The sequence below is a fragment of the Pelobates fuscus genome, chromosome 4 (assembly GCF_036172605.1).
Source record: "Pelobates fuscus isolate aPelFus1 chromosome 4, aPelFus1.pri, whole genome shotgun sequence".
NCBI classification, from domain to species: Eukaryota; Metazoa; Chordata; class Amphibia; order Anura; family Pelobatidae; genus Pelobates; species Pelobates fuscus.
Window position 1 is genome coordinate 177,269,338 of NC_086320.1, and position 22,459 is coordinate 177,291,796.

The 22,459-nt window shown below is 41.3% G+C and overlaps 1 protein-coding gene across 2 annotated transcripts in view; it reads left to right on the forward strand.

The window, feature by feature from the left end:
- Positions 1-15,051, forward strand: part of PHLPP1 (PH domain and leucine rich repeat protein phosphatase 1) — a 144,948-nt gene extending 129,897 nt beyond the window's left edge. For both annotated transcript variants that reach the window (XM_063451815.1, XM_063451816.1), the window contains 3 exons: positions 1,770-1,964; positions 5,891-6,119; positions 13,069-15,051. In XM_063451815.1, coding sequence (XP_063307885.1) covers positions 1,770-1,964; positions 5,891-6,119; positions 13,069-14,235 — 1,591 coding nt within the window. In that variant the 3' untranslated portion in view covers positions 14,236-15,051. The remainder of the gene's footprint in view (positions 1-1,769; positions 1,965-5,890; positions 6,120-13,068) is intronic.
- The last annotated feature ends 7,408 nt before the right edge of the window (positions 15,052-22,459 follow it).

Consider the following 22,459-nt stretch of genomic DNA (forward strand, 5'->3'; position numbering starts at 1 on the left):
AAACACTAATATTTGTGTTCAGTGAAGTCTCCTGAGTATAACAGTACCCCTCATGTACAGGTTTTATGATGTTTTCAAAAGTTATAGAGTCAAATATAAGGCTTGTATTTCAGTTTTTTCACATTTAAATTCGCCAGATTGGTTACGTTGCCTTGGAGACCGTATGGTAGCCCAGGAATGAGAATTACCCCCATGATGGCATACCATTTGCAAAAATAGACAACCCAAGGTATTGCAAATAGGGTATGTCCAGTATTTTTTAGTAGCCACTTAGTCACAAACACTGGCCAAAATTGGCGTTCAAATTAGTTTTTTTTTCATTTTTCACACATCGTCACAAACACTGGCCAAAGTTAGCATTATTATTTAAGTGGCTACTAAAAAAGACTGGACATACCCCATTTTCAATACCTTGGGTTGTCTACTATTGCAAATGGTATGCCATCATGGGCGTAATTCTCATTCCTGGGCTACCATACGCTCTCAAAGGCAACGTATCCAATCTGGCGAATTTCAATGTGGAAAAATGTAACCTGCTATATTTGACCCTGTAACTTCCCAAAACACAAACAATACATATACTATTGATATTGGTCAGTATATGCCATTGCCAAACTATCCATTGAATGGACGTATCTAAATTAAGACCGTGAAATTGGCATTGACACGTGATACAAGTTCTAAATCTTCAAGCAGACACAGAGGAAAGATGAAAGAGAGGGAAAGGGTGATATGAGCAAGAATTAGAACAGAATAAGCCGCCTCCTTCTGCTGGACATACCTTCTTCAGCCAATCTGGCCATATGTTCTCAGAGAACTTTATTGCCTGAGGCTATTCTTGTGCCCTTCAAATCTCTGTTAGAACACTTGACTTCATTGGCATACACTTGTCAATCTCTCCTCCCGATTCCAAATTCCAGTATCCAATCTCTGACAGAGCCTCTTGAAAGTGGTTCGGACTTGTATCTCCATCTTGTCTGACATGTCCCTGTTGTTTTAGCATTATATACATGTATGCATTGCATTGTTTCCACAAACAAAACTGAGTAAGACTTGCATAATATGAGTAAGGTTACATAATGTACCTTCACAGGAGCTTTAGCCCGCCATGCATTTTTTTAGTGGTTCATATACAAGTGGATCTCAAAGCATCAGCTTATAAACTTTGACCAGTTAAAGGTTTACAGTCTCAGTTAAAGGTTTACTCCAAGCCCCATGGCCACTTCAGTGCTTAGAGTAACCGTTTAAGTCTGTGCAGTGTTTCACTATGCTGAGGTGAATCCCTCTGCTACTCTGAGTGTAAGTCCACCTCCGGCAGAATCATTGGGGTGTCATCAGCCAACCCAGAACTAGAGTTCGTGACTATGTCAAGTCTGTGCAACTTTTTTTTACAGCTGGCTGTAGTGCTTATGATGCTTTGAGTAAACCTTTAAGTTATGTCAGAATCCCAGGTAAATCCTGCATAGGACGTCCATAACCAGGACCTTGGTTAATGTGATTGAAGAGACTATCTGACTGGGGAAGCAATGTTTTCTTACACTGTGTGCTTCAACGAGCCTCATTACTTAAGTTCTGGCATTCTGCAGGCAGTCGTGGACAAAACTGTCCAGGGCACACAGCACAGTGAAGCATATGTTCAAGAGTAGAAATCTGTGGCTCTAGTGGGAAACCACTATTTGGTTATTTTGTAACATCCAACTGAAACAACAAATTCTTATTCATTTTGCGCTCGTGCCAGTGAACTTTGTTGTTTGTTTTCTGTCATACAGACTCTGTGTTGCTTCACTCCTTGTTAACAACTTCTGTGATAACCGTGAAGCTGTATATGGGGTGTTTGATGGAGAGAGAAATGCAGAGGTCCCTAGCCTCCTCCAGTGCACCATGAGTGACATTTTGGCTGATGAACTGCAGAAAACAAAGAATGAAGAGGAGTACATGGGGAACACCTTCCTTGCTATGCAAAGGTGAGTAAAGCTTATCTATTCTGAAAGAGTATCTCCCCTGATATTGGTTACTATTTATAATCAATCGTACAGTGCACTGAAACTGTATTTCATGAATCCGAGCTTGACAGTTGCATTTTCCTTGCCCGGAACTTGGTTTGCAACATCGTAGGTAAAAGGGATACTATAGGCATCAAAACAACTTTAGTTTGGGGAATTGGTATTGGTGTATAGATCATGCCCCTGTTTTCTCACTGCTCAATTTTCTGTTATTTACAAGTTAAATCACTTTTGTTTCTGGTTATGCAGTCCTAGTCATGCCTCCCTCTGGCTGTGACTCTCACAACCTGCATGAAAGAAAATGGTTTTATTGGTTCAAAATGTGGTTTAAATGTTAATTTGCTTTAGAGGTTTTTATAATCTCCTGATGAGTAAAGTGTACTTTAATCACACACAGGAGGCTCCTGTAGGGTCTAGGAGGCTTTTAACAAAGCAGAAGATAAGCAATTATAGATAATATTATAGACTCTGCAGTACAGGCTTTACAAACATAAAATAACTAGGCTATTTTTCAGAAGGTGTTTAAGAAAATTCTGAGAGTCACAGTGATTTTATTCTGAAATGGCAGAGAATTGAGCAGTGAGACTGCAGGGGCATGATCTATACACCAAAACGGTTTTTAATTAAATTAAAGTTGTTTTGGTGCCTATAGTTTCCCTTTAGATTTGAGACTTTGATTTTTTTTTTTTTACTGATTAAAAAAAAAAAGTAAATCCTGCGCTCAAACTCCTACTACTCCTGGACGGCAACAATGACTATAGTACACATCAGCCCCAATACATACAATAAAGCCAAATAAAAAAAGTTCCTTGTGCACCATCTCAAATCTCTATGCACATCTAAAAAACTGGAAGACTGTTCAAGTGTAAGCTCACCTGCCATGTCAAGGCAAAACCTCTTAGGTGAGTCCTACACTAGGCTTCAAAGATGTCACTAATGCAAAGAGGGTTATGTCGAATGCAACCTTTATATCCTATTTTTCCATTTTACAACTAATTTTCTTTTACTAGGTAGTCAATTGAAGTTAGGCCTTAATAAACATCTGTATTGCATGAGGGTTGACGTGTTCCTGATATTTCCATTATCCAAATCAAAGACCTGTATCCCATTCCCTAATTCTGCATCTTCTAGTTCAGTATAGTTAATAAATATGCATATTGGGATTCATAGAGTAAAATAACAGAGCAGAAATGTGTGTAGACCTCATAGATCTGTAGACCTATGAGCAGCCAACTAAATAGAATAAGTCATGTTTTTTTTTTCCAGTTAAACGACTTGTGGCAAAATTCATATCCTACAAATAAACTATAATTTAATGAAATGGGGTAAAAAAAAATGTGAAAATCTTTTTAAAACTGATGGTTCCTCTTTCACAATAACGTTTGCTTCTCTCTGAAGAAATACGGAGGTGGCTTCCTTTGTTGAATTATTGTTTAGATCATGGGTCGTCAACCTGGTCCCTACCGCCCACTAGTGGGCGTTTTAGGATTTCAGGTGGGCGGTAGGGATTTCCAGGTTTTGACGACCTGACGACCGGGCGGACGGGCGGGTGCGAGCCGGCGGTACCCCTGCGACTGGGTACCGCCGTGACAAATTGCGGCTCCGGCCCGCGCGGCAAACCGCCGGGGCTGTATATGGAGGGGTCCATCGGGTGGCCCATGCTGTCAGGGCCACCCGATGGATGTGGATTGTGAGGGGGCCCGGTCAGCGCTGGGCGCTTTAACAGCGCGACCGGGCCCCCTGTGATGACATCGCAGAGCTGGGAGGAAGTGACTGCACATCACTCCTCCCAGCTAACCCTGAGAGCCGCGCGGGAGGAAGACCAGGGAGTCAGAGTGGGAACTCTGACTCCCATCCACCTGAGCCACCACTGGACCCCAGGGAAAGTCACCCTCCTGAATCTAAAAGGTAGGAAACAGGAGGGTGACTTATAGTGTGTGTGTGTGTGTGTGTCTTTGTATGTATGTCTTGTGTGTGTGTGTGTGTGTGTGTCTGTATATATGTGTGTCTTGTGTGTGTGTATGTATGTGTGACTGTCTGTTGGTATGTGTGTCTTGTGTGTGTCTGTATGTATGTGTCTTGTGTGTATGTGTGTCTGTCTGTGTTCCTGTATGTGTCGGGTGTGTCTTGTGTATGTGTATGTATGTGTGTCTGTGTGTGTGTGTATGTTGTGTGTGTGTGTGTGTGTGTGTGTGTGTATCTGTGTCTGTATTTGTGTCTGTATGTGTGTTGTGTGTGTGTGTGTGTGTTGTGTATGTATGTGTCGTGTGTGTGTATGTATGTGTCGTGTGTGTGTATGTATGTGTGTGTATGTATGTGTGTCGTGTGTGTCTGTATGTGTCGTGTGTGTCTGTATGTGTTGTGTGTGTCTGTATGTGTTGTGTGTGTCTGTATGTGTCATGTGTGTCTGTATGTGTCGTGTATGTATGTGTCGTGTGTGTGTATCTATGTGTCTGTATTTGTGTATCTATGTGTCTGTATTTGTGTATCTATGTGTCTGTATTTGTGTATGTGTGTCTGTGTGTGTGTATGTATGTCGTGTGTGTGTATGTATGTGTCGTGTGTGTGTGTATGTATGTGTCGTGTGTGTGTGTATGTGTCGTGTGTGTGTGTGTATGTGTGTGTATTTGTCGTGTGTGTGTGTATTTGTCGTGTGTGTGTATGTGTCGTGTGTGTGTCTGTATGTGTGTCGTGTGTGTGTCTGTATGTGTGTCTGTCTGTTATAGTGGACTATATAGTAAGTGGGCTACCTAGCTCAGCCTTCCTACTGGGCATTGCTACAAGGAAGGTTAAAAAAATAGAAAAAAGGGGAAAAAAAGGTGGGGAGGGGAATTGAGGAGGGAGAGGAGATGAGCTGACGCACAAGAAAAATCATAGAGAGATAATATGAGAAATCATATTATGCGCAAACAGAGAAGTCGTCTGAATATCACTGAAAGAGACCTTCGTTTGTTCCTTACGAAAATCGAACCAGATATCAAATATTTAGTCTCGCAGCATCAACCTCAAGGATCTCATTAATCACTAGTAAAGGTAATTTCAATTTACTTTATTGTTTTCTCATTACACTTTATAAAGTTAAAAACCTTATAAACCTGCATTAAGTAGAAATAAAAAGATAAATGTACGTACATTTATTTTTTGTAAAACACCCTCCTTTCTAAAAAATATTCTGCATTTGCGCGAAAACTGGTGGGCGGTAAGGAAATTTTTTCAACCAAAAAGTTGCATTAGTGGGCGGTAGGTAAAAAAAGGTTGACTACCACTGGTTTAGATACTTGTTGGATGATTTAGTGAATGTTCCTCTCATTTTGAAGGCAGTTGTTTGGTTCTTACAGGCTTGGACTGTTGAATGAAGGGGAAGTTACCATTATCCTTGCTGGTTTACCCAGTGCTCCTGAGATAAAATAGCCCTTGTTGTTTTAACCAAATCTCTGAAGCACACTTGTTGAAAACAATAGGTAGCAATAGGTAGTTCTATGACTACATCAAAATGTTTCAAAGTCTCTGAGTTAATCTATCCACTTCAGCGAACAAGCACGGTCACATTTCCACTTGGACACATATTTTGAGTATTTACATATGATTCAAGTGAATTGTTTTTTATTTGAAGGGCAGCAGCTTTATATACTATCATCATGCAAAATGAGAAAGACCTGTCTATATATAAGACTGTTTTTTGATATATTCAACCCCCCAGGTGTTTTTAAAATGTTTTGAATGCTCTTTCTATTGCAGTGCACAGTTGTTAGTTCTCCTGAAGGAGCATTCAATTCTGAAAGGGAAATCTTGGAAACTTGCACTCAAATTATTCTGTTATAGATTTATTTAATCAGTAGATATGATCATGTGTCTTGACTTTACCAATCATATATGCTTAATTCTAGGAAGCTGGGCACAGCTGGACAGAAACTGGGAGGCTCAGCTGTTCTCTGCCACATAAAGCACGATCCTATCGACCCCTCTGGCTGCTTTACCCTGACCTCTGCCAATGTAGGCAAGTGCCAAACTGTGCTCTGCAGGGATGGGAAAGCACTAAACCTGTCCAAACCTTACACAGTTAACTGTGAGGAGGAACTAAAGAGAGTGAAGCAGTATAAAGCAATCATCACAGAGGTAAATATACCCTACTTTAAATTCTTTATAGAAAATGCAATTGTTTTATACTGTATGGACAAAAGTATTGGGACACCTGACAATTACACCAGCAGGAACTTTTATGATATTGAATTCTAAATAAATAGGCATTAATATATAGCTGACCCCCTCCTGCTTGTCTGCTATAACCGCTTCCCCTCTTCTCGGAAGGTTTTCCACAAGATTTTAATGTTTTTGTAAGATGTATTTCTTGCCTATTCAGCCAGTAGAGCATTTGTGGGGTCAGGCACTGATGTTGGACGAGAAGGCCAGCCTCGCAATCTCCATCCCAGTTCATCCAAAAGGTGTTCGATGGGGTTTAGCTCAGGCCTCTGTGCAGGCCAGTCAAGTTCTTCCACAACAAACTCATCCAGCCATGACTTTATAGGCCTTGTTTTGTGCAGTACTATTACAGTTAACTTTTTGGCGCACACATGAAACTACACCTATAAATCTCATCAGGCTACTTAAAATTTCCTATATAAGAAAACAAATATGGGGATTTCGTTCCACCATATGGCCCTATTGTGTTAAGCCTGATAAGATTCATAGGTGTATTTTTATGTGTGCGACGTAACTTAATCTGTAATATGCATGAATATTGGTCATTACGGCCGCACCATTCCTGCAGAATGCATGTTTCGGGTGTCCCCCAATAATTTGTCTCTTGTTTTGTGCACGGGCATACAGTCATGCTAGAATAGAAAAGGGCTTTCCTCAAACTGTTCTCACAAAGTTGGAAGTATAGCATAATGTCTTGGTATGCTGAAGCATTACGATTTCCCTTCACTGGAAGTAAGGACCCCAAACTCCCCGAAAAAGCCCCATGCCAATATCCCTCCTCCACCAAACTTTACTGTTGGCAATGTTTTCCTGGCATCTACCAAACCGAGAAGCGTGATTTGTCACTCCACAGAACCGCTTTCCACTGCTCCAGAGTCCTGTAGAGGCATTCTTTACATCCAACTCTAGGCATTGTACTTGGTGATGTGAGGCTTGTGTGCAACTGGTCGGACATGTAAACCCATTCCATGAAGCTCCCACCACACAGTTTCCGTGCTGATCTTTGTCTGTGGAACTCATTAGCTGTGGAATCAGCAGAGCATTTACTACTTTTACGCACTGTGCTCCTCTGCACTCAGTGACACCACTGTGTGACGTCACGTGGTCTTCCACTTTGTGGTGGGGTTGCTGCTGTTCCTAAACACTTCAACTTTCCAGTAATACCACTTACAATGGACCGTGAAATTTTATCCCTGCTACATATTCCACAAATTGACTTATTGCAAAAGTGGCATCCTTGATTCACTGGGCTCTTCAGAACAACCCATTTTTTTCACAAACGTTTGTAAATGCAGACTGTATGGCTAGGTGCTTGATTTTTATACACCTGTAAATTGTCAATGGTCTGATTGAAACAGTATGTTTCTCAATAGTGTGTGTGTGTGTATATATATGTGTGTGTGTGTGTGTATATATATATGTGTGTGTGTGTGTGTATATATATATGTGTGTGTGTGTGTGTATATGTGTGTGCACATTTGTTTGACATCCACATAATGTTGCATTGTAACCAGTTCACTGAGCTGCAGGGTTATGGTGTGTAGTGTTCCTTTTAAATGCATTGGTGTGCAGCATTTAATTGTTTTTCTTGGAATATCTACATTGGAGGCAATGTGTAACCTTAAAGTCATCTGAGTTCTTGTGGTGGCAGTAGAGCCATAGGTTTGCTATCACTACCATATAGCATTCAAGGTGACAAGCCAAATGTTGTCAATAATGTATTTTAGAATATTCCCAGTGCATATTGTGACTGTATATTTATCACATAACTGGGGTGTTGGCCTTGTCAGTAAAATTCTGAATAAAATGCATTTAGCTGTATTAACTGTGGAATCGTTTATGATGGGTCAGTAATTCAATGGTACAGAGTGCATTTCACCTGAATAACTCTCCCCCTCCTTCCTCCTATTCAGTCTGAAGCTAATACTACAGAAGGAGCCGCTTCTATTCCCTGCAAAAAGTAATTGGAGCATATATAACAGAGCTGCAGCTGGCACAATAAAATAAACTTTTAAAATGGCAACCAGGTCTTTATAGCTGTGAGATAATTATTGTTGCAAAATGCTCTAGCAATATAATGGCAAACAAACTGTTGAGCAAATTTTATGTTTAGATAATTAAATGGAGTCTCCACCTACCCTATGTAATTTTAGTCTTAAACTTTCTAGGTTGCGTATCTAGGTTCCATGATACATAGCTAGCTGAACATCTGTTTGCTGATAAGTATAAAAATAGATCATTTACACTTATTTTTACTTTTTGCATCAAATCAGAGAGTTATGTTAAAGGAGCACTCTGTTGAACATTTATTTAACAACTTAGGAGACATAACCCCCAAAGAAAACATGATTGTATTTTGTTTTCTTTTTTGAGGAGAGGGGAATGTGAAAAGCAGCTTGTAAAAATCTATCCCCTCTGGTGTATTCATTCATTAGAGATTGAGCTGTAGGGGGATTGTAAGCACGCTAACACTTCCCTTAGCTTTGTGTCTGAGTGACAGCCAAGAAGTTTTCTGCCCCAGTTTTTAAATTGACCCCTTCTATTTAAATCTGCTTAACCCCTTCAGGACGGAGTCAATTGTACACGTTCTGATCAAAACAAAACGTAAACAAAAACTGAAATTTGCGCTAAATGTCTGTTCAACCGTAATTCACCTCTTTCATATGAAATGCACCCACACTTATTATATATCATTTTGTTTAGGAGAAACAGGGCTTTCATTTCATATCAAATATTTATATATGAAAGATAATTTATTATGAATAAAATTTAAAAAACTGAGAAATGTAAAAAAATAAGTAAAATTTGTAGTTCCGCCTCACATTTTAGCTGTAAATGTCATAATACTGTTAGGTTTTAGTGCAAAAAAATGCACACATTTGTAATCAGCGATGTCTCACGAGTACAACAGTACCCCCCATTAACAGGTTTTATGGTGTTTTAGAAAGTTACAGGGTCAAATATAGAACGTTCCATTTTCAAATTGAAATTTGCCAGGTTAGTAATGTTACCTTTGAGACGGTGTGGTAGCCCAGGAATGAGAATTACCACCATAATGGCATACCATTTGAAATAGTAGACAACCCAAGGTATTGAACGTGGGGTATGTTTAGTCTTTTTTAGTAGCCACTTAGTCACAAACACTGGCCAAAGTTAGCGTTCATATTTGTTTTTGTGTGGAAAAAAGCAAAAAACTAATATTTGGCCAGTGTTTGTGACTAAGTGGCTACTAAAAATGACTGGACATGCCCCATTTGCAATACCTTGGGTTGTCTACTTTTGCAAATGGTATGCCATCCTGTGGGTAATTCTTATTCCTGGGCTACCATACGGTCTCAAAGGCAACATAACTAATCTGGCAAATTTCAATGTCAAAAAAATGAAATGCAAGCCTTATATGTGACTCTCTAACTTTCCAAAACACCATAAAACCTGTACATGGGGGTACTGTTATTCTTGGGAGACTTCCCTAAACACAAATATTAGTGTTTTAAAACCGTAAAACATATTACAACAATAATATAGTCCATAAAAGTGCCGTTTGTTTGTATAAAATGCAAAAAAACTTCACTTTTACTTAAAATATCATCGTTGTAATACAATTTACCAGTTTTAAACACTAATATTGGAGTTCAGCGAAGTCTCCCGAGTAAAACAGTACCGCCTATGAACAGGTTTTGTGGTGTCTTGGAGAGTTACAGGGTCAAATATAGTGCTTGCAAATTAAATTCTCTGCACTTTCTCCCTGTGTTGTCAGGCATGTCAATCAAATTTTAATTAATCAAATCACATAATTATGTTAAAAGATTACTTAAAAATGACTCATATTAAATGTATGCTTACTAATGGAAAGATCCTATATAACAAAATGGGGGAACTAAAGGCAATGGCATACACTAAACAATGTGATATAATAAGCATAACAGAAACATGGTGGGATGAGACACATGGCTAGGCAGTTAACTTAAATGGGTACATAGGAAAGGGTAGAATAGGAAAAACAAGAAGGGTGGTGTGGTATGTTTGTATGTCAGCCATGAGTTAAAGTCACATCTTGGGCATGTGGAAGCTTTATGGGTAGATATCTGCTTGGGGCAAACAAAGGGAATGCAATTATTGGTTTAGATATGTTATAAACCACCTAATGGAAATATTAATGAGAGAGAACAGCTGTTAGAGCAAATTGGGAAAGCTGCAAATCGGGGTAACACGTTAATTATTGGAGATTTTAATTACCCGGACATAAATTGGGATAGAGGGACTAGCACTTCAGCGTGGGGAATCAGGTTTTTGAATGTGTTAAATGACTCCATGTCACAACTGGTACAAGCACCAACTAGAAAGGATGCTTGTCTGGATCTTGTTATAACAAACAATGTTAATCTTTTGACCAACATTCAAGTATGGGATCATTTGGGAAATTCTTTAAATAAACTCAAAAAAGCAAAAGCACTTGGGGTATACTAAAACATATAATTTTTTAAAAAGCCAATTTCAATAAGATTAGGGAAGCTCTACAACATATCAACTGGCATAAACTCCTTAGTGAAAAAAACACTGAGGATAAATGGAAACTATTCAAACATATATTCAAAAGCTACATTTCTCAGTATATACCATTGGGTAATAAATATAAAAGAAACAAATTGAAACCAATGTGGCTTAGTAAAGAAGTAAAACGAGATGAAAAGGGCATTTAAAGCATTAAAACCGGACAAATCAGGCATCCTATATAAGGAAGCCAATAATGCTTGCAAAAAGGCATTTAACGTGGCTAAACTAGAAAGTGAGGAATTGATAGCCAAAGAATACAAAACCAACCCCAAATATTTTTTTCAAGTACATCAATTCTAAAAAAATAAAAAAAAAATCAAAGTGTTAGGTACACTGGAAACAGAGATGGGTCTGTTAGCTAATGAAGACCAGGAAAAGGCAGAAATGTTAAATAACTATTTTTCTTCAGTATATATTGAGGATCCTATGGCAAGATATATGCAAATGATTGCTGCAAAAAACTTGCAGATAACTTGTGATTGGATGACTTGAGACAAGGTGCTACAGCAGTTAAAGAAAATTAATGTAAATAAAGCTCCATGGCCTGACAGTATTCACCCACGAGTACTTCAGGAGCTAAGTGGGGAAATAAGTGATTCTTTTGTTTCAGGTATTGAACTGGAGGATTGGAGGAAGGCAGATGTTGTTGTTCCTATATTTAAAAAGGGTTCAAAATCCTTGCCTTGGAAATTATAACTTCTGTGACTGGGAACATTCACAGTGTGTTTTGTGCCCCAGTCTATAGACTGTAAGCTCGTTTGAGCAGGGCCCTCTTCAACCTATCGTTTCTGTAAGTTTTCTTGTAATTGTCCTATTTATAGTTAAATCCCCCCCTCTAATAATGTAAAGCGCTACAGAATCTGTTGCCGCTATATAAATGGCAGTAATAATAATGGCTATTAAGGGATAATATTCAGGAATTCATTGGGAAGAACTTTATTGGCAATAATCAACATGGTTTTATGAAACATAGGTAATGTCAAACTAATCTAATTGCATTCTACAAAGAAATAAGTAGAAGTATAGATCAGGGTGTTACAGTGGATATGATCTACTTGGATTTTGACAAGGCATTTGATACGGTACCTCACAATAGGTTAGTCTTCAAACTAAAAGAAATTTTTCTAGATTAATATTCTTGTTCTTTGCTGGAACATTGGCTTAAGAATAGAGTACAACAAGTTGTCATTAATGGTAAATTTTCAGGCTGGAGAAAATTGGTAAGTGGTGTCCCTCAGGGTTCTGTTTTGGGACCGCTTCTATTGAACATATTTATAAATGATCCTGAATTAGGCATTGAAAGCCATGTTTCAGGGTTTGCAGATGACGTTGAAAACGTAAAGTAATAAAATGTGAGCAGGATATTGCTTTGCTGCAGACGGATTTGGATAGATTGGGGGACTGGGCACTAAAAGTTATGCACTTCGGGGTCAAGAATGCACAAGCTACGTACACCCTAAATGTTAATGAATTGGGAATAACCACACACGAGAAGGATTTGGATATTGTTATAGACAACAAATTGGGCAGAAATATGCAATGAATCAACAGCAAAAACATATGTGAGGAAGGCTGAACTTGATGGACGCAAGTCTCTTTTCAGCTATGTAACTATGTAATACAGGGCCTTGTTCTTGGGGATGGATGTGTATGATTTGGCTTTAGAAATATAATTTAGCAATGCTCCACAAAACAACCTGTCTAGCATGAAGTTATATACTAGTTCAGGTGTTGGCAACCTGTGGCATGTGTGCCATACATGTCACTCGAGGTGCCTTTGCACAGCCCTCAAGGCTGTTGGAGCCAAACTGACTATGGCCTGTCAGGAGCCCCAGTGGTGGTCACAATCCTCAAATCACACATTGCAGCGAAAGAGGAAGTGACTTCAGATCACTTCCTCACAGCATTTGTGTACAGGAATCCACACTGGAGTATAGCAGCTATCGCAACTCCTGTACCTGGCATGCCAGTTCCCCACTGAACCCCAGGGAAGCCATACAGAGCTGCAGAATAACACGCACACAACCCCACAAGCATCCTTCTACATGCAATGCCACAAGCATCCCTCTTACATAGCCCAGGTTCATAGGTATCCTACACAATACCACAAACTGCTCATGAACATATACAATATAACAGCTCACATATACGCACAAATACAACGCTAAAAAAAACTGCAGCACCCATAAATAACACAAAGAAAGTACGGCAACAATTAACGCCTCCATTAAAACAATATATATTTATATATTTGCTTTCTGTGTGCATTTGGATATTTGTATTCTGACACTTTCTCCTTCTTTTGTTGCAGGATGGCAAAGTGAACGGGGTGACTGACTGCACACGTATTTTAGGATACTCTTTCCTCCACCCCAGCGTTACTCCCAGACCTCACGTTCAGTCTGTTGCACTTACGCCACAAGATGAGTTCTTCATCCTTGGAAGTAAGGCTTTATGGGATAGTCTTTCAGAGGAGGAGGCTGTGGAAGCTGTGAGGAATGTGCCTGATCCCTTGGCAGCCTCTAAAAAACTGTGCAGTTTAGTGCAGAGTTACGGATGCAGTACCAGTTTGTGTGCTGTGGTGGTACAACTCACGGTCAATGAGGATTGCTTCTGCTGCTGTGAACTAAACGGTGGGATTCCTCCTCCCAGTCCTGGTATCTTTACCCCCTCTGTTAATGTTGTAATCAAGGACCGTGCTCAGGACAGTCTGGGAATGCCATCCTCCAGCAGTGGCCTTGCTTCGGAAATCAGCAGCGAGATATCTACATCTGAGATGAGCAGTGAAGTTGGCTCCACTGCCTCGGATGAACCACCTGCTGTATCCCTTCATGAAAATGGAGTTGGCACTGTGGGTTGTCCAAGTGAGCAGCGGTGTACACTACATCCTGTATGTCTTTCCAGCTCCTTTCAGCGGCAGCTGTCCAGTGCCACCTTTTCTAGTGCCTTTTCAGACAATGGTCTGGACAGCGAAGATGAGGAGCCCATCGAAGGTGTGTTCTCCAATGGGAGCCGTGTAGAAGTAGAAGTGGACATCCATTGTTCCCGAGTCAAGAATGGAGGGCAGGTTACACATGCTGCTATTTCAGAGCCAACTGATGAGGGAATTGTCATAAGCGCCAATGAAGATGACACTGGTGGAACAAGTAGGAGACAGGACTTCTCCTCCAACACTCTTGGCAGGCAGAGAAGAGGCAATGGATCTGTTGCACCTTTAGAAAAGAGCCACAACCTTATTGAGATTGCAGCTGATGCTCCCCTTCGTAAGACAGGGGGTTATTTTGCAGCCCCAGCCCAACCAGATCCTGATGACCAGTTTATTATACCCCCTGAACTTGAGGAGGAAGTAAAAGAGATCATGAAACAACATCAGGAACAGCAACAATTGCAGCAACAGCAATTACAACAGCAGCAATTGCAGCAACACAGGCAGTATCAAATGGACCAGTTGCCAGACTACTATGATACACCACTATGACCATTTCATTTCCTAATTGATTTATAATAATATAACTCAGTGAGCTTTTCCTGCTCTTCCAATGACATGTGAATGGCAGATTTTTAGGTACTTTTTAAGGCATCTCCTAATTTTACCTCTTTTCATTCTGCTCTTCATTCTTTTACATGCTCACAATACATAAATCTTACTTCTCTTCCTTAAAGGAAAAGAAGAAAAAATCCTAATCTTTATTCTACAGATGCTTTAACAAAAAACTAATTTTAATCAATGTTTTCCATAACGATGTTTAAGGAATTAAAGAAAAGTTTCAAAATAAGGTTTTGATGAAAAAAAAAAGTTTAATATATTGCAGAGAAACAAATACAGATTTGTAATATTTTTTAAGAAAGAATAGTTTTGTTTATTTGGGATATAGAGCAGTATGTCCACACTAAATAACTGTAATGCTCCTTTTGGATGTAAAGTGGATTCTTCTTGCGTAGAAAGGGGATTTTGAAAGTACTAGACATTTTGTAGATCAATATGACTTAACTCTTAGGAGTTGCTTACTCTTTCCGGTGACTTAAATCACGGAGTTTCACTAATTTTCTCTGAGAGAACAGTTGATTAGGAAATATGACTCTTTCACTGCAGGCAGAACCTGTCCGCTTGCACTTAAAGGGTTCATGTATATATATAGCTCATGTAATGTATAGTGTCTCAATAAGATTCAGTGGTGCTGCAGCTACCCAGTTATACATATTGAGGGCAATGCTCCCAGCTGATCAATCATTGTCACTGGGTAAAATAATATATTTTGTAGTCTTGGAGAGAGGTGCAAGCAGAAAAATCAAAGTTGGTTTTTTTTTTTCTCCTTTGTTTTTTGTATATATCAACGAAGATATTTGCAACATTTCTCCTTCCCAGACTATGTTCAGTATAGCTGCCTCCACAATCCAGCATGATTGTATTAAAGCTCACTTAGATGATTCAACCAGGCCCAGAGTTATATCAATGCTGAATGCACAAACATGTCATTAATTTTGGTATAATAAATATCAAACTTTACAACAATAAACTTGAACATGATTTTAATTGATGCTGTATATAAAATAAATATATATATATATATCTGTTGCATATCTGGTGTATAGTAGACAGTTCAACCACTTTGCCTTCTGGTATTTTCCATTTTGTTTTACTAGAATGGTCCTGGGAGCAAGCAGATCTTTTGCAGAGGATCTTCTCCATGGCTTTCAAAGAACATATTTTTTTCCAGTTTTAGAAGCCTACTGAATATTACACTTGATGAAATAATAGAGGCATTAAACATTTGATCATGGATGTATGAATAAAAACATACATTTGATTCATGCTCCAAACTTCCGAATCATGTTTACCCTCTTTAATGTGGCAGCTTAGTCTGGAAGGCTTTATTTGCCTGTGCCTTTTATAGGTGATAATGTCTGCCTACCTTGCTTTGTCAGGTTGTGTGACAGTTGGTTTGGTAGATTACTATGGTATGATTGTGGATGTGTAAGCAGATCTGTGGTGGACCTCACATCAATCCTTCTAGAATGCAGCTCTACCAGAGTACATCCACCCTTTCCATTCTCTTCACAGGCACTGCCATCCAGTGGACATATCACCAAAATGCAGATACCGCACGTTACTAGTCCTTTTTTTTAAATTGTCTTTTTTTTTATTTATTTTAACAAACACTGTTAACACTACAACAACTTTATTTTACGTTTATATAGTGCCCCGATTCTGTACTACTTGTTCTGGTTTCCACTTTCCACACTGTGTTGTATTAGATCTTGAAAGTGCACTTTCTAACCACACCTCCACGCCCTTATGTCTGCAAGTTTGATTGTCAGATTGTGGTGATCGTCACGCATGTGCTTTAGGTCTACCCTGCATTGGATTGGACAGAGTCATCAAGCACAGTGACATCACCGGAGATGTAGTGGGCTTCTGTGAGAGGGACTGATGTCAGTGTTGGAATAAAGGTAAGTAAATGGTATTTGGAATGCAAAGGTGTGGGGAGAGGTCTTCCTTGTTTTCACTCTGTCAAAAATAAACATTATCTAATCTGTACTTTTCTCAGCATCTTTTATGAAAGCTACATCACTCCTAAATGAAAGCATACTACTTTTGTGGATAGCATTTGTGTTGTCAAAACTTGACAATGGGTGGAGCTTAACATAAGATTCTGTTTTAGTTGACCAAACAGATTTACCCACAATCCTTAGTAAAATAACTTGCGCCAAAGGCAAAACAGCAGACCTCATGGACAGAGGAGAACAAAATGGCCGCTCCTGGATACTGAGATCCTGCCCAAGTAATTAAAGAAAAAAAAAAAAATATATATATATATATATATAAAGGCAAGTGGTAATGAGTGGAGTATATTCATTAAGATACAGGGGCCCTATGGTAATGTTAACAAAAAATTAGAAAACCATCTACCATCCTTTTCAAATAAGCATTTTCTAATCTAGAATGTCCTATTGGAAATAGTGATTAGGTCCTTTCCTATAAAGCATTAAAATAAAGCATAAACTTACCCGGAATCTAAAATTTGGCCAGGGGGAGTGCCTGTGTACTGTATGTTGGGATATGATGACCCCCACACGGAGTACCCCAACATGCGGTGCACTACCAGTTCATTGGGGCACCCCTCCCCCCAAGACCCACCCGCAAACTGGACAACCATCAAAACAGCGAAAGCCTCGACGGACTGCCACACATGAGACTCTCAGCGGTCACATTACAACCACCTAAGATTCACTCTCCCAACCTGACGGGACCTGGTCCCTAAGGAGAGAAAGACTCACTTGAACTGCCGTACACCTCACCGCTCTCAGCTGATTGGTATCGTATGCTGCCTTTGCCTAGTTAATGTCTTATATATGGGACTTAATTTTTTGCACCCAGCTCTGAAGGAGCGATCCGTGGAGGTGGGGTGTGCTTGTGTGCTGTATGTTGGGATATGATGACCCCCACACGGAGTACCCCAACATGCGGCACACTGCCAGCTCATTGGGGCACCCCCCTCCCTCCCCTCCCTCCCCCCCTCCCCTCCCCCCCCCCCCCAAGATAGCGGCACCCTATCCATATCAGCAACCTGATAAACATAGTTACATGTGTTAGGTAAAAGGCAACACCAAAATGTTGAAAAAACTATATTATTTTGAGAAAAAAAAAAAATAATAAGGCCTTGTTACGTGCATAAATGTTACAAATGGGGTTATTACAATAACGTGTGTTGTACCACCCTCATAACTTCCCCGACATAAATACGGCAGATCAAACAGATCCCTGGATCAATTAGAGACCCAGAGCGCCGTTAGTAGCAAGGGGTAACAGGTTCACATTTAATGGGTAGACCTGATAAGCCACACGCCCCTGTATGCTCCCCCCCCGCCTCCCGCCCTTACCCCATTAAGCTCAGAGGGCTTCAAGATACGGAGCTAGGCTCCACGACCCTGTTACAGTTTGAGAGGCCTCATACAGAGGCACAGTGGAATGGAGACTCCCCCCCCCCCCCCCCCCCGCAGGAGAAAATTCGGACCTGCGAAGGAGAGGGGCACCCCCACCCGACACTGGCGAGTTGTAAGACCAGTGTGCGCAAATTGTTACATTACTGTGTACCAAATGTTTACTGTTATTTTACGTTTTTGTTCATGTTTTTATTTATGATTTTGGGTATGACTAACACGACTGGAGGTAGGAAACAGACATGGTTAAAGAGCCAAGACATGCAGTATGTCAAAGAGAGGGAGACTAACGGACAACGGACAGGTAGGGAAGACGCACACTCAGCAATCACACGCCACACGAGAGTAACGGGCACATGACACTAAAAATTTTATCCATTAACGCCAAAGGCCTAAACATACCTACCAAACGCAGATTACTCCTACGAGACCTCAAGGCTAAAAAAGCAGACATAGCGTTAGTACAGGAGACCCACATACCGAAGGCCTCGCCAACCAAAATAGGGGATAACATATACAACACTGTCCACGAAGCCAGGGCGCTACGTAAACAAGCAGGCGTGGCCGTACTCATACACAAGAGATGCCCTTATACGGTCAGACACACACAGAAGGACTCTGAAGGCAGATACCTGGCTATCACCGGCAACTACTACAATACCAAACTGCACATAGTGAATCTGTACGCACCCAACAAGCCAGACAGTGAATACTGGAATGCAATAACATCCCTACTCACCTCCCTACAGGGAGGCATAATGGTGGTGGGAGGAGACCTAAATGCCGTACCCAGCCCGGCGACCGACCGTAGCTCTAAAACAGGGACTCAGCGTTCACAGGGGAGAGGGGGTCAAGACAAACTCCTCCATACCTTTCTACAACGCACTGGACTAATGGATGCGTGGAGACTTCAACACCCAGACACCTTAGACTATACATACTACTCCGCACCCCACACTACTTACTCCAGAATAGACAACCTCCTCCTCAACGGAGCGGGCATGGCAAAACTAATACACTCAGAAATTAACAATATCACTTGGTCGGACCATGCAGATGTGACTATAACCTTAGGCATAGGTCAACATCGCAACACATGGACATGGAGACTCAACTCGGACCGACTCTCTGACAACGACATATCCGCCACTACCCGACTGAAAATATTAGACTACTTCACCACTAACGACACGGAGGACATCAACCCGACCGCATTGTGGGCAGCCCACAAAGCGGTGTTACGGGGACACCTCATACAGGCAGCCACACATAAAAAGCGAACCAAAACGAAACGCCTCCTAGAATTACAAACCACAATGAGGAAACTAGAGCAACGACATAAGCAGGCGCCCACAACCACAATATACACAAAACTACAAACCATACGTCACGCTATAAAAGAACTCACCATAGCAGACATAGCACGCTCCTTAGTCTGGTCCAAGCGCTTTTTCTATGAAAAAGCCAACAAAATGGACACATTACTTGCAAGGACCCTCCGACCCAGACCAGGGCGTAAACCCATAAACACGCTGCGAACAGCTGCCAATGACCTGGTACACACCCCGAAAGATATCAATAGCACGTTCACCGAATATTTCCAGAACCTATACAACCACACACCAAGAGAAGGGGAAGCGCAGACACAATATACCACTCGCATAACAGAATTCCTGACCCAATTAAACCTCCCCCAGGTGTCCACAGTGGAGGCCAACATTCTAGAGAGCCCCATCACACAGGAGGAGGTAGAATCGGTGATAGCAACCCTTCAAGGTCGCAAGGCACCGGGCCCGGACGGGTACGACATGAGCTATTACAAAAGGTATAAACCGGAACTAGCCCCCCACCTCACCAAATTATACAACCACTTCCTCCAAGGCGGCACCCCAGATCGCGACATGGCTACGGCCAACATTATTTTAATCCCCAAACCGGACAAAGACGGAACACTAGCCACTAATTACAGACCTATATCACTTATAAACGCGGACTTAAAAATATTCGCAAAGATACTGGCGAGGAGACTAACCCCATTGCTCCCAAAATTAATACACCCAGACCAAGTAGGCTTCATGCCAGGGCGCCAATTATACGAGAACACACGCAGAGGGGCTGATCTGTTGTGGCTCATGTCTAACTCTAAGTCACCAGCCCTGGCACTGTCCCTTGACGCAGAGAAGGCCTTTGACAGGGTCCAATGGTCTTTCCTGTTCCAATTATTACAATTACAAGGCTTCCCGGACACATACATCACGGCCATAAAAGCCCTATACACAGACCTACAGGCACAAACCATAATAACGGGCGCCCCGAGGACACCATTTCGAGTGAGCAATGGTACAAGACAGGGTTGTCCCTTGTCGCCACTGTTATTCGCGATAGTACTGGAGCCACTCCTGCATCTCATCAGAACAGATCCAAATATTAAAGGGGTGCAAATTGGGGGGGAGCAATTTAAAACAGCAGCATATGCGGACGATATCCTCCTCACACTGACAGACCCGATTCCCTCAATGGCGAATCTGGAAAAACTACTTCAAATTTACGGGGAGTTATCCGGGTACAAAGTCAATCTCACCAAATCAATAGCGCTACCATTTCACATTCCCGAACAAGAGTTACAATACATTAGACGTACGCACCACATCAAAACATCTACGACCACACTCACATACCTAGGCGTCAGGCTAACCGCAGACCACAAAGCACTTTACCAACACAATTATACACCGCTGCTCAACAGACTTAAAACGGACCTAGACAACTGGACAGACAAACCGATTACATGGCTTGGCCGGTTACATTCAGTAAAAATGAATACACTGCCAAGACTACTATTCCTCTTCCAAGCACTCCCGATCCGGGTCACCAAAAATGACCTAGCAGACACACAAAAGGCAATAGACGCCTTTATATGGCAAAGAAAAAGACCCAGGATAGCCAAGGCTACTCTGTATAACCCTAAATGGAGGGGAGGTTTAGGTATGCCACACCTGCACCATTACTACAAGGCCGCACAATTAGCTCAAATAGCTCACTGGCACTGCCCGACTAATCAACGTAGGTGGGTGGACATAGAATCCCTCATGACAGGAGCTGACCTACCGCAATTCCTAATATGGGTGCCCAGAGAACATAGAGTAATTCTACGGACAGAATGCCCGGCGATCCTTAACTCCCTAAGCTTATGGGACAGAGTCGCAAAGAAACTTAAACTCACAGACTTACCGTCACCAATGACTCCGGTCTTGCGCAACAGAGCGTTCCCACCCGGACTGAGGGCACGAGAGTTTCAGGGCATAGAGGCCACAGGTCTACAACGCTACACACACCTGTATTCAAACGACCAATTAGTTACTTACCAACATCTGCAATCCCTGGCCCCACTAAAAACGAGTGACTTCTTCAGATATCTCCAGGTACGGGACTTCGCACAGACCAGAGAGGTCAGAACGGCAATAGCCAAGCCGCTCACCTTCTATGAGAAATTTTGCTTGCAAGAGCGTATGCCAACCAAACTAATATCGTTATTATACAATCATATATGCCTAGAATCAGGGACCTGGGGCAACCAGACATACACAGACAAATGGGAGACGGACTTAGGGGAGACATTAGACGGGACGGACTGGCAGGATATCTGGGAGGCCAATGCAAAAGTTTCCGTATGCACGGCCCTCCAGGAGCAATCTTACAAAATACTACTCCGGTGGTATACGACCCCTGTTAAACAATGCCATATGCAACTAAGCCCCACAGACACCTGCTGGAGGCTCTGTGGAGAGAAGGGCACATACATCCACATGTGGTGGCACTGTGTCAAGGTTAAAGAATACTGGGGAAAAGTTACAGACCTAACCTCGAGCATTATGCAACGCAGGATAACACTTGACCCGTGGGCTTGCCTACTATCACGGCCAACGGAGGGGCTAAATAAACACGACCAAAAGCTGTTAAATATGCTTAACCTGGCAGCTCGTAGAGCATTAGCACAATATTGGATCAAACAAGAAGTACCCCCGATCTCCCTAGTCCTCTCCAAAATCAGGGATAATTACCTGATGGACAAGCTTACTGCACAGGTTCGCGAGTCCAATACCTCCTTCCAAAAAACTTGGGCGCTCTGGGAACAATATGACATATAACAAATCAGCATAACTCCATAACCAATAGTCGTGAAGATACAACTTATAGTATGACATACCCAACGTTACTGGTTTTACAGTTCCTGTCATATACTGTACATATATTACCCTATTTTATTTTATGTTATTTTGATAGATATTTTGTACTTGTATGTGTCTCACTGTACAATAGTCTTCAAAGAATGTACATACCTATGAATTGAGACGAAATTTAATTTTAAATACATGTGGACTCGGCACAACACAAAGATATGGCTGAAAGGCTTCTGCGCAAGCCAATTGAGAAACGTTTTCTATGCACTAACATACCCTTCCTTTCTGTATTGCAACTTTTAAGATGATCCTATTGATTGGGCCTCTGCGTAGGCCAAAAGAAATATGATGCAATGTGCCAGTCGACATTTAAATAAAGAGTTGAAAAAAAAAAAAAAAATTTGCCCAGCATTCCCACGGTGTATTCCACACTCCATTTATGTCACTGCCTCCCATTTGGTCATGTCAAATGCTTCTCATAGAAAAGAGATTGAACAGGTGTTTTTGTTTGTTTTTTACTGGCTCAGAGTGCAGGTGTGTGCTCTGAGCCAGGCAGGGGAAGGAGTAGGGGTGAGAATT